We start from the raw sequence: 13,602 nt of genomic DNA, 5'->3' as shown, positions 1-13,602 counted from the left end.
GCCTGACTTGATTAACATATATCTACTTCAGAACTTAATGCAGTGTTTGACACATACTAAGTAAGGGTTAACAATTACCTTATTATCATTTCATTAATAATAATAATAATAATAATGAGCAGTTCTAAATGCAATCACATGAAGCAAAAGCTTCAGAGTCTAATACCCAAGCAAAGTAAGCTTCTGCTTCTGCAAACTTCCGCAAAGCTTTACAAGCTTCTCATTACTTAATATTGTGAAGTTAGCCTTTGAATTTTTTTTAAAAAAAGATTAAGCAATAGCTTAGTGATGTTTATCGCTACTAAATATAACATGAAAAGGAATTTCATACTACTTTTCAGAGGTTCTGGAACAGTTCCTAATTTGTAACATGTAAATCTTGGGGAAATCGTACCCCATAATAACCCCATTCATGACACTATCACATTTCCAAGGAACCTGGTGTATCACGGGGTCTACCTGTACTTTCCTTTCCTTTCCAAGAAAGTTAAAATATCAGGGTAACAGCTACCAGGAGAAAGGATAATGGTCCCTAGGAGAAGAGAGTTTTCCTGTTGAACACTTTTTTCAGGGCCCATTTTATGTCTTTGTTCCTCAAGCTGTAGATAAAGGGGTTCAGCATAGGGGTGACCACTGTGTACATCACGGATGCTATAGAGACCTTCTGGGATGAGTGGGTAGACGGGGGGCTAAAATAGACCCCAAAACCAGTGCCGTAGAACAAGGAGACCACAGACAGGTGAGAGCCACAGGTGGAGAAAGCTTTGCCACTTCCACTGGCAGAGGGGATTCTCAGTATGGTGGAGACGATGCGACTGTAAGAGAATAGGAGTCCAGTGAAGGGAACCACACCCAGAACTACTAACAAAATTAACATCACTGTGTCATTGATGAGGGTGTCAGTGCAGGATAGCTTCAGGACCTGGTTAAGTTCACAGAAGAAGTGATGGATTTCATTGTCAGCACAGAAGGATAATGGAACCACCAATAGGGTGAATATCAGGGCCAGGAGAATACTGACACTCCAGGACCCAGCAACCATCAGCGCACAGAGCCATGGGCTCATGATGGTGGTGTAATGGAGAGGGTGGCATATGGCCACATAGCGATCATAAGCCATCCTGTTGAGGAGGAACATATCCAGACTTCCAAAGACGGTAAAGAAATACATTTGTGCCAGGCAACAAGTGTAGGAAATTGATTTGCTGTGGGTCTGGATGTTGACCAGCATCTTGGGGACCGTGGTGGATAGTAGACAGATGTCGGCCAGGGAGAGGTTGCTGAGGAAGAAGTACATGGGGGTGTGCAGGTGTGGGTTGAAGACTATGGCCAGGACGATGAGCAGGTTCCCCAGGACCCCGAGCAGGTATATCCAGAGAAACAGCAAGAAGAGGAGCTGCCACTGCTCCGCCCAGTCAGACAGTCCCAGGAGGAGGAATTCTGAGATGCCGGTATGGTTTCCCCTCTCCATGGGGCCTGTGGATCTGCTGGGGAGATGTTCAAATTGTATTATTATTTAGCCCAAATCTTCCCTCGATTGAAATGGTGAGGAGAACGAATGAGTAGTGTAAACGGAGAGGGAGGTAAAGCTGAACTCTGGAGCCCCAAAGAGGATGTGGTTGTTGTGGAACCATCACCTTGCCCCCTCTTACCTCACCTCGATTCTCTCCTTGTACAACCCAGCGAGCATACTTTGCTCCTCTAGTGCTATCCCCCTCACTGTGTCTTAATCTTGCCTGTCTCGCTGCTGAACCCTAGCCCACGTCCTGCCTCTGGCCTGGAACAACCTCCCTCCTCAAATCCTACAGATCATTACTCTCCTCCCTCCTTCATACCCTTATTGAAGGCACATCTCCTCCAAGAGGCCTTCCCAGACTAAGCCCCACTTGTTTTCATCTCCCCCTCCCTTCTGAGTTGCCCTGACTTGCTCCCTTTGTTCTTCCCCGCTCCCAGCCCCACAACGCTTATGTACCTATCTGTAATTTTATTTATTTTCATTTATGTCTGTCCCCCGCAACTCTAGACTGTAAGCTTGTTGAGGGCAGGGAATGTCACTGTTTATGGTTGTATTGTACTTTCCCAAGCTCTTAGTCCAGTGTTCTGCATACAGTAAGCGCTCAATAAATATGACTGAATTGAACTGAATTGAACTGAACTGAATTGAATCAAATTCGAATAGGGCCTGGAGGACACCTCCTTTTTGGCTCGCATTCTCTAGCTTCCTTGGGAGAGACAGAATTGGCCAGAATGGGAGAAGCAGCAACTACTAATGAAATAAGATAAGCAAGGTTACAGCAGAAGAAGGCTGAGGGGTCATGGATCTATGGTCAGGAAGGAATGTGTCCCTTGCCAACTTCACTTCCCCCACCTCTACCCCGCCTTTATTTTTAGACTGTGAACCCCTAGTGGGTCAGGTACAGTGTCTGAAATACCATCTTTGTTCCTTTCTCTAGTGCTTAGGGCAGTGCTTGGTATACAGTAGGTCCTCACAAAATACCTTTGAATGAAAGAGTTCTGGGGAGTTTCATGATGCTAAGAACTCAATGGGCCATAAAGAGAAGCCACCATGGAGTCAGGGGAGTCACTGTGGGGTTGAATGGGTGTCTGCAGGGATGTGGAAATCACCAGGCTTTTTTGAGGTAGGGGAACAGAAGATCAGCACTTGAGGCTCCTGCAAGGGACCCCAAGGGTCGGGTCACAGTTCTGAAGAGGGTCCACATCCTCAGAGTGGAAGCCCAGACCCAGGACTTCCTGGGAAGCCTTTCCTGCTGATATCCCCAGTGGGTGGCCTCCAGTTGTGTGGACTCTGACCAAGACCATTCCAATCAGAACTTTGGAATTAGAAGGACCTGGGTTCTAATCCCTGCTCCTCGACTTGTCTGCTGTGACCCTGGGCAAATCACTCCACTTAACTGCTTTGGGGCTTTTAAAAATAATTTTATCTAATTTTTATTTTTTTGGTTCCAGTTCCTCCTTCACCATGTCCCACCACATTATTTTTTTTGGTAATTTTTCTTTGCCCCAGCTGCTTTGTCTCCCTTCTGGCAGGACCCTATTCCTCTTTCAATGGAGTGGAGCAGTCCCACAACTCCTCCTGCTTTGAAAACTCCATCCCTACTATTCTCCCAAGGTAAAATACAAAATAATTAACACCTCCAGGGAGCTTTCCCAGATTAAACCCATTGAGTTTTAATCAATCAATCACATTTATTACACATCTTTGCAACAAAACCACTGGATGCAGAGTTTGGAATACACTTTTGCACCTCTCAGAAACTCTTCCACCTCAACAGAGTTTGAGCATCATCCAAAGTCATTCAAGAATTACTGTACAAAGGACAACTGCATTCTAGAAGCCCACTCATGGAGACTGCAAATGGCGCCACAGAATCAACCAGGCACTATGAGCAATAAGAAATCTGAAGAAAACTGAGATGATTATCAACCTGCACCAGAGAAGCCATACACATCACCATAATAGCAGTAATAATAATACCTGTGGCATTTGTTAAATGCTTACTATGTGCCAAGCAATGTATTAAGTACTGGGTTGGCTACAAGATAATCTGGACGGACACAGATCCTGTCCCACATGGGGTTCATAGTCTAAGGGGAAGGGAGAAGAGGAATTTAATCCCCATTTCACAGATGAGGAAACTGAGGCACAGAGAAGTTAGGTGACTTGCCCAAGGTCACACTGCAGGCAAGTGGCAGAGCTGAGATTAGAACCTGAATCTTCTGACTCCAAGACTCCAAGGTCTATGTTCTTTCCACGAGGCCTCACTGCTTCTCTAAATGCATACTGGCAACTGAGCTGAAAGGTTTGATATAATTCTTTTACCACGACAGCACACAGTATTTATTGAACATCTACTGTGTACAGGGCACTGTACGAGGGCTTGAAAATCCACAATAGAAGTAGGAGACCTGAGGTCAAATACCTTATAAAGTAATGGAAATGATAACAATAATAATGATAACAATAATAGTAATTAGAATGATATTTGTTAGTACCTGTGTACCAGTATTTTATCTGTGGTAGATACAATATATTACACTGGACACAGTCCCTGGGCCAAACAAGGCTCACAATCAATGTAGGTTGGAGAGCAGGTATTGAATCCTTTTACAGATGAGGAAACTGAGGCACAGAGTACTTAATTGACTTGTCCAAGGCCACACAGCAGGCAAGCGGCAGAGCTGGGATTAAAACCCAGGTCCTCTGACTCCCAGAGCCATGCTCTTTCCACTAGGCCACGCTGCTTCCTCTAAAGATATGCTTCCGTTCAGTATTGAACTGGGGACCTTTCGTGTGGGGGGTAAGAGTGAAAACCCCTACATTTCTGAAACCCGCAGTGGAACAGGCTCCCATTGTATGTACACTCTTTGGGAGCAGAAATAAAAACATAGATACAAAAGGCAAGGATGAATGAATAATTGGAATAAACAGATAAATACATAAGTGCTAAGGGTGAAGAGTTGGATGACAGAACCAGCGGGGTGGGGATTGTCAACAGCCGGTTCATCCGAGCATCTTTGGTGCTTCTGGTGGGCACAGATTTCTGGGTGGATGGGCCTTGAGTCTCACTCAGTAGGACATTGCTTATGTTAGACTCAATCCCTCTATGTGACAGACACACACACAAACACACACTCCCCCTGCTTTGCATGATTAGCCCCAAGTCTCCCAATTTTTCCAGCAGAGCAGCTACCTTGGGATGGGAAGTGATTCCTGGGAGGCAGGTAGGGGGAGTTACCTGTCTGTAAATACATAAACAAGTATCTTGCCCTCTCCTTCACCTACCACCTGGGATATTTTTCCCCCACCCCCAAATACACAACACACACACATACACACTCCACAATGCCCATCCACTCACCATATTTGTGGCTAGGGAAAGGGGGACAGAGCATGTAGCGAGGAGAGGAGGGGGCTTTAGAGGGATTTTCCTTACCGCCCGCTGGCTAGTCCTGGTCCCTGTCTGTGTCAGGGATGTGAATCAGATACCTGGCCCTGCTGTTCTACAGGGTGGCCACATCTAGACCTGTTACTGCCGGGAGGACTATCAGGCACCAGGGTGGATAAGAGAGATTCTGAGACCATCAGACCCAGCTTGGCAGTCAGTTGGAAGGTCGGTGCCGGTCTAGGGCTCTGTCCCCACGGGGTCGGGCTCCTCTGTCGTCCCTTGTCTAGTCTGGGCAGCAGCCTAAGTGTGAAGGGGGAAGAGGGACACGGGGCTGCCGGAGATGCTGGGGCTTCAGGCAGGAGCACTATGTCTTCACCCACGGGTGGAGGAAGTGCAGGTGGGGGCAGGACTCATGGTGGGACTATTTGCAGAATTCTCTGGGCCCCTGGAGCCCCCAGCCTGCGGCTCCCTGATCTCCTTGTTAGAGCCCAGCCCCCCTGGGCTCTGCTGAAGAAGATGCTCCAGAGATTGTTGATCAAGTTTAGGGAGGGTGAAAGCTCACTGGTCTTATTACAATGCTTGGCACAGAGTAAGCACTTAATAAATACTATTACAACTGCTATCATTATTTTTCATTCATTCATTCATTCAATCGTATTTATTGAGCGCTTACTGTGTGCAGAGCACTGCACTAAGCACTTGGGAAGTACAAGTTGGCAACATATAGAGACGGTCCCTACCCAACAGCGGGCTCACAGTCTATTTTTAAATTATTATTCCTGGGGACAGGGCCTGGCTGCTCCCCTTAGAGAAGGGATAGTTTCTCCACAGGCCATGGTCACCTGGGATAGCCTGGCCATCCGACATTGGGTCTCCAGGACTAGCATCTCTCAGACAAGCACTCCTTACTGCATGATTCTAGGGACAGCCTGGGTCTCTGACCCTCTGTGGAAGGGAAGGCCAGTCGGCAGGATGATTATCCCATTCCTTCTGGTGCCCAGATCATGTCACTGCAGCTACTAGCCTGGATCAGGTGGATCTAGGTTAGAATCAATCAATCAGTGGCACTTACTGAGCATTTACTGTGTGCAGAGCACTCTACTAAGCGCTTGGGAGAGTGCAATACAACAGAGTTGGTAGACAGGATCCCTTCCCAAAAGGAGCTTACAGTTTAGAGGGGGAGACAGATAATAATATATATAAATAAATTATGAATATGTACACAAGTGCTGTCAGATAGACGTCTGACCTAGTAGACAGAGCAAAATCGCCAGTCACCTGAGGACCATAATGTTTCAAACCCTTCTTAAGCCCAGCTGAGGGTTGGTTCCCAAACCCACATCCCACTCTGGGGACCCCAGCTAGTAAACAGGTTCAGGAGATACCAAACCATCAATGTCTGGAATGAGTGGGAGTAAGTGGTTCATGTGGAAAACTGAGTTTTCTTTTTTTATTGAACTAAGGTAACCTTTATTTAATCTCCTGTAAGAAAATGGCATGTGCAGTGAAAGCACTGGAGAGAATGCACACTTCATTTAGTTCACTGTACCCTTTTCAACCTGAAAAGAGCCCAGTCTCTGACAGGAAGGTTATTACAATAGTAATTACGGTATTTGTTAATCACTTATGTGCCAGACACTGTACTAAATGCTGAGGTAGATACAAGCAAATCAGGTTGGACACAGTCCCTGTCCTACATGGGGCTCATAGTCCAAATCCCCATTTTACAGATGAGGTAACTGAGGCACAGTGAAGTGAAGTGACTTGCCCAAGGTCATACAGCAAACAAGTGGAGGAGCCAGGATTAGAACCCATGACCTTTGACTCCCAGGCCTGTGCTCTATCCACCACACCATGCTGCCACCCTCAAGCTTTGCTGAAGAATATTGTTCTCCTCCACACCCCCTTAATGGCTTCATTTGTACCGCTGCTTAGAGAAGCAGTGTGGCTCAATGGAAAGAGCCCGGGCTTGGGAGTCAGAGGTCATGGGTTCTAATCCCAGCTCCGCCACTTGTCAGCTGTGTGACTTTGGGCAAGTCACTTCACTTATCTGTGCCTCAGTTCCCTCATCCGTAAAATGGGGATGAGGACTGTGAGCTCCACGTGGGACAACCTGATTACCTTGAATCTCCCCTAAGGCTTAGAACAGTGCTTGGCACATAAGTAAGTGCTTAACAAATACCATCATTATTATTATTGCCACAGAGCCCCTTGCCTTGGCCACTCTTTTTCTGTTGAGTTGCACTCATTGTGGGGACCTAAAATATTACCTTAATCCCTGAGGCTACCTAATCTATTGAGTTAATTGAACATGTCCAAAACAGAGTGCCTCATCTTTCCACCCAAACTCTGCCTCCGCCTCTTTCCCATCATTGTAGACAATGCCACTATCCTCCCTGTCGCTCAAGCCCAAAACCTTGGCATTATCCTCAACTCATCTCGTTTATTCAACCCACACAGTCAATTTGTCATTAAATCCTGCCAGTTCTACCTTCATAACATAGCTAAAATCCACCCTTTCCTCTCCATCCAAACTGCTACCACATTGATCCAGCATTTATCCTATCATGCATCCTACTGCATCAGCCTCCTCATTGACCTCCCTGCCTCCTGTTTCTCCCATCTCCAGTCCATCTCCAGCCTGCTGCTCTGGTCAGTGTTCCAAAAAAAGTTCAGTCCAGGCCACCTCACTCCTCAAGAACTGCCAGTGGTTGCTCATCCACCTCCACATCAGAGAGAAACTCCTTACCATTGGCTTTAAACCAATCAGCTCTCCCCCCTTCTGCCTTACCTCACTGATTTCCTACTACAGCACAATCCACACCCTTCATTCCTCTAATGCCAAACTATTCACTTTACCTTGATTTCATTTATCTCATCACCGACACCTTGCTCACACCCTCTCTCTGGCCTGAAACTCCCTCCCCATTGATATCCGACAGACCATCAATCCCCCCACCTTCAAAGCCCTATTAAAGTCACATCTCTTCCCAAGAGGCCTTCCCTAACTAAGCCCTCATTTCCCCTACTCCCTCTCCCTTCTGCTTCACCTATGCAACTGGGTCTGTACCCTTCAAGTACTTGATATTCATTTCACTGTCAGCCCCATAGCACTTATGTCCATAACCATAATTTATTCCAGTGTCCATCTCCCCCTCTAGACTGTAAACTCCTTGTGGGCAGTGAACATGTCTACCAATTCTGTTGCACTGTACTCTTTCAAGTGCTTAATACATAGCTCTGCTTATAGTATGTGTTCAATAAATAACACCGATTGATTGACTACTTTTGATTGGTAAGCTTCTCAAGGGCAGAAACCGTATGTCTTGCTACGGATTCTGTTTACTGTTTTGTTTTAAAATGGTATTTGTTAAGTGCTTACTCTGTGCCAGGCAAACTACAAACTAATCAGGTTGGACACACGGGACTCACAGACTTAATCCTCATTTTACACCTGAGGAAACTCAGGCACAGAGAAGTTAAGTAACTTGCCCAAGGTCACACAGCAAACAAGTGGCAGAACGGGGATTAGAACCCAGGTCCTTCTGACTCCTAGGCCCGTTCTCTATCCACTAGGTCATGTAGTACTCTCCCAAGGGCTTAGTACAGAGCCTACCACTCAGCAGGTGATAAATCAATGCCAATGATTGATTGATTATTTGCACTTCATTGATGGCAAGGTATAATAATACTAATAATAATGATAATTGTGGGTAAACGTGGCTCTGGCAAAACCCAGCTCTAGAATTAATTAAAGAGAATCAGAGATCCCCAAACTCAATCATAAGATACTCAAATATAATCATTCACTTTCAGCCCATTTCTTTAGCCTTTCTCCCTCTGCCTGGAATGCCTTCTCTTTTCAGTTTTACCGAACTAAGACCTTCACGTCTTCCAGAGCCTTCCCTGATTAGTCCCCCACCACCTCCCTGCCATTCCATCAACCCATACAGCACCTATGCTATATAAGCTAGAGGTCATGGGTGCTAATCCCAGCTCCGCGACTTATCAGCTGTGTGACTTTGGGCAAGTCACTTAACTTCTCTGTACCTCAGTTCCCTCATCTGGAAAATGGGGATGAAGACTGGGAGCCCCACGTGGGACAACCTGATTACCTTGTATCTCCTTCAGCGCTTAGAACAGTGCTTTGCACATAGTCAGCGCGTAACAAATACCAAAATTATTATTATTATTCATGATTGATCAATTTGTTAGTTTGTAACAGGTGGGATTACGAGGGCCTTTGCTGCCACCTAGTGGCAAAAGAGTTTCAGGACTATAATTTATATTCATTCATTCATTCATTCAATCAATCGTATTTATTGAGCGCTTACTGTGTGCAGAGCACTGTACTAAGCGCTTGGGAAGTACAAGTTGGCAACATATAGAGACGGTCCCTACCCAACAGTGGGCTCACAGCCTAGAAGATCTATTTCTCACTGGTTTATTCATCAATTTATGTCTACTGTCTACTGTATGTCTACTGTAAACAAGTATTTATTTTACTTGTACATATCTATTCTATTTATTTTATTTTGTTAATATACTTTGTTTTGTTCTCTGTCTCCCCCTTCTAGACTGTGAGCCCACTGTTGGGTAGGGACCGTCTCTACATGTTGCCAACTTGTACTTCCCAAGCGCTTAGTACAGTGCTCTGCACACGGTAAGCGCTCAATAAATACGATTGATTGATTCCCCTTTAAACTGCAAACCCCTCTAGAGCAAGGATTGGGCCTTTTACATATTTGTATGTTTCCCAAGTGCCTAGTATACAGTCAGTGTTCAATAAATACTTTTGATTCTGACAACGATCCATGTATTCCAGCCACCAAAGAAACAGTGAAGCAATACAATTTGGAGAACTAAAAGGATTTTCATTATTTGGAAATAACTAAAGGTGAAAGTCATTAGTATTTTTCCAGATTTGAAAGCAGCGTGGCTCAGTGGAAAGAGCACGGGCTTTGGAGTCGGATGTCATCATCATCATCAATCATATTTATTGAGCGCTTACTGTGTGCAGAGCACTGTACTAAGCGCTTGGGAAGTACAAATTGGCAACATATAGAGACAGTCCCTACCCAACAGTGGGCTCACAGTCTAAAAGGGGGAGACAAAACCAAACATACTACAAAATAAAATAGAATAGATATGTACAAGTAAAATAAATAAATAAATAAATAGAGTAATAAATATGTACAAACATATATACATATATACAGGTGCTGTGGGGAAGGGAAGGAGGTAAGATGGGGGGGATGGAGAGGGGGACGAGGGGGAGAGGAAGGAAGGGGCTCAGTCTGGGAAGGCCTCCTGGAGGAGGTGAGCTCTCAGTAGGGCCTTGAAGGGAGGAAGAGAGCTAGCTTGGCGGATGGGCAGAGGGAGGGCATTCCAGGCCCGGGGGATGACGTGGGCCGGGGGTCGATGGCGGGACAGGCGAGAACGAGGTACGGTGAGGAGATTAGCAGCAGAGGAGCGGAGGGTGCGGGGTGGGCTGTAGAAGGAGAGAAGGGAGGTGAGGTAGGAGGGGGCAAGGTGATGGAGAGCCTTGAAGCCCAGGGTGAGGAGTTTCTGCCTGATGCGCAGATTGATTGGCTCGGCCAACTGTCAGCTGTGTGACTTCAGGCAAGTCACTTAACTTCTCTGTGCCTCAGTTACCTCATCTGGAAAATGGGGATTAAAGCTGTGAGCCCCCCATGGGACAACCTGATCACCTTGTAACCTCCCCAGTGTTTAGAACAGTGCTTTGCACATAGTAAGTGCTTAACAAATACCATTATTATTATTATTTATTCTGATAGTGGGCAGGGAATGTTTCTGTTTATTGTTATATTGTATTCTCCCTAGCGCTTAGTATAGTGCTCTGCACACAGAAAGACTTCAATAAATATGACTGAATGATGAATGATAGACTTCTTGGCCATTTTGCCATGTGTTTGCCATTTCTCCTTATCCCTGATCCATCTTCAGCTTTTCTCGAAAATAGCTCCCCATTCCAGCTTTTCCACAAAACATTAATACCAATCTTTTGTCCTTCATTCTCAATTAAGATGCTACTAATGGTAAAATTCACCTCAGTATGCACGGGTGACAAAAAAGGCCACTGTGGGATCCAAAGGCCTGACTAGACTGCTCATGCAAAGACTGACTTTCATTAGGCTGTCTCGCCGGTTGTTTGTGGCCCTGTTTTTCCTTGTGCCTCTTGGAAATTCATTCATTCAATCGTATTTATTGTGCTCTTACTATGTGCAGAGCACTGCACTAAGCACTTGGGAGAGTGCGATACAACAATAAACAGACATATTCCCTGCCCACAGCTGGCCGAGCCTTAGGAAGCTTCCCGTTGAAAAGAGACCTGTACTCGATTTCAGTGTGCCATTCATTCATTCATTCATTCATTCAATCATATTTATTGAGCGCTTACTGTGTGCAGAGCACTGTACTAAGCGCTTGGGAAGTACAAGTTGGCAACATATAGAGACGGTCCCTACCCAACAGTGGGCTCACAGTGCCATGCTGATCTATCTGTGAAAAAGTGGCTTCCAGTTTTCATTTGAGGTGCAATATCATCTGAGGTCTTGGTTTTACCGAACTTCAAAACATTTCCTCTGTTCCCCTTGCTTTAGGTTTCTGAATTTCAGCTCACCACACAGCACCTGTTTGATTATCCTACAGTTGTCCTTTCACCTATGACCCACCTACCACCACTCTATTGAGGTGAGCATAGCTTCAACCCTGACTTTGTTCCAGGACTTCATTGTTTGTGATGCTGTCTTGCCAGTTGATGTCGAGTACTGCGCACAAGTGGTGGATGAAGCTACTCAAGGAGCCAGATGTGGGGCCTACATGTGGTCCAGATCTCGAATCCATAGAGGGGGTTGCACCGCACTTCAGCTCTGTCCACTTTTAGTTCGGTACGCTGCAGCCGCATTAGGTTTGACAGTCTCCCAAAGGATGAACTGGCCTCCTTGTTTCAGTTTTCAATCTATCAATCAATGGTACTTATTGAGTGCTTACTGTGTGCAGAGCACTGTACTAAGAACTTGGGAGAAAACAACCCAACAATATAACAGATGCATTCCCTGCCCACAATGAGCTGACATTCTAGTGTGGGAGATGGACGTTAATATAAATAAATTACAGACATGTGCATAAGTGCTGTGGAGCTGGAGGCCAGGGGTGGTGAATAAAGGGAACAAGTCAGTGTGACGCAGAAGGGACCGGGTGAAAAGGAAATGAGAGCTTAGTCAGGGAAGGCCTCTTGGAGGAGATATGCCTTCAATAAGGCTTTGAAGGTGGTAATCAAGGCAGGATAGGACACGTTTTCTATTTCCTTGTCTATCACTGCATCGTTAGTCAATATTCTACCTAGGTAACAGAATTCTGTGACAGTGGTTAGCCTTTATTACCAATGTAGATGCTTTGGTTGTATGTATAGCTTCTCTGGTGCAGGCTAGGTTTTTTTAGACTTATTGTGAGCCCATATCACCTGGCCGTTTCAGCAGATACATTTACAGACATTTGTGCGTGTTCTTGGGTGTGTGCCTCCAGGGAGTAGTCATCCATATATAGCAATTTTTAATGACTGTCTCTAAGACTTTGGTTGATCCTCAAAATTTATCGATGTGGAAGAGTTTCCCAGATCTGTGGTTGCATTCTCCAGCAAGGCAACATAGAATAAATCAATAGGACCTGGCCCACTATGCACACCTGCTTTGCCCAACTGGCAATGCAGAATGGATAAGACATGGCACCACCAGCTATGACATGGCCAGAATTCTAATGTACTTTTCAGTGCAGCCAAATTTATTAAGCAATTTCCTGAGTATTATTATCTACTGATAATTTTAGCAATAATTATGCCAAACTAGCCAAATTAGTAAGCAGTTTTCCTGAATCTGCCACTGTACAAAGATCATGTCCATTGTGAAACACTGTGATGTTGGGACTGCAATGGGATTACAGGATTGGTCACCAATCCTCTTCAGGAGTAGAACCAGAAGGACTCCTGCTAATTCCTTGCAAGCACATTAGAGAAATGAGATGCTGGTTGTGTGGCAGTCCAGGCAGAGTCTAGTGGGGGTGACGTGAGAGACGGCATCTCATTGAGACAGTGAAGGCTGCCCAGGAGATCCAAGGGGTCCCTGGCCTTCGGAGGGCCAAGAGCACTCAATCAGTCAGTTCTCCTCCTACCTTACTTCTCTGATCTCCTCCTACTATCCAGCCCACACACTGGGCTCCTCTAGTGCCAACGTACTCACTGTACTTCAATCTCACCTATCCCGCCGCTGACCCCATGGCCCTGTCCTTCCTCTAGTCTGGAACTCCCTTCTCTCTCATATCCAACAGTCCACCACTTTCCCCACCTTCAAACCCCTCCTAAAAATCACATCTCCTCCATGAGGCCTTCCTTGACTGGGCCCTCATTTCCCCTCTTTGCTCTCTCTCCTGCATTACCTAAACCCTTACATCTGTACCCCTTGATATTCACCCCACCCGCAGCTCCACAAGCAATTATGTGCATATCCTGAAGAAAAAAAAAATTATAACAATAATAAACGATCCGGCTCTGGCTTCTGCCTTATAATTCAGCAGTCTCTCATCTTAACACATGAAGAATGTTTGCAAATGATAAATTCATAATCTGACTTCAAAGCTACTGGGAGAACTCCCCCTCCCCATCTCCCCACCTTACCTC

The 13,602-nt window shown here is 45.6% G+C and overlaps 1 protein-coding gene across 1 annotated transcript; it reads right to left on the bottom strand.

The window, feature by feature from the left end:
• Window positions 1–532: 532 nt before the first annotated feature.
• LOC119923629 (olfactory receptor 7A10-like) lies at window positions 533–1,471 on the bottom strand. Its single transcript, XM_038742967.1, has one exon. It carries the CDS (start codon window positions 1,469–1,471, stop codon window positions 533–535), a length of 939 nt encoding a protein of 312 aa, XP_038598895.1.
• Window positions 1,472–13,602: the final 12,131 nt, after the last annotated feature.

This window comes from Tachyglossus aculeatus, unplaced genomic scaffold (assembly GCF_015852505.1).
Source record: "Tachyglossus aculeatus isolate mTacAcu1 unplaced genomic scaffold, mTacAcu1.pri scaffold_208_arrow_ctg1, whole genome shotgun sequence".
Lineage (NCBI taxonomy): Eukaryota > Metazoa > Chordata > Mammalia > Monotremata > Tachyglossidae > Tachyglossus > Tachyglossus aculeatus.
The sequence above is the reverse complement of the archived record's forward strand: the minus strand, read 5'-3'. Positions and strand labels throughout refer to the sequence as shown.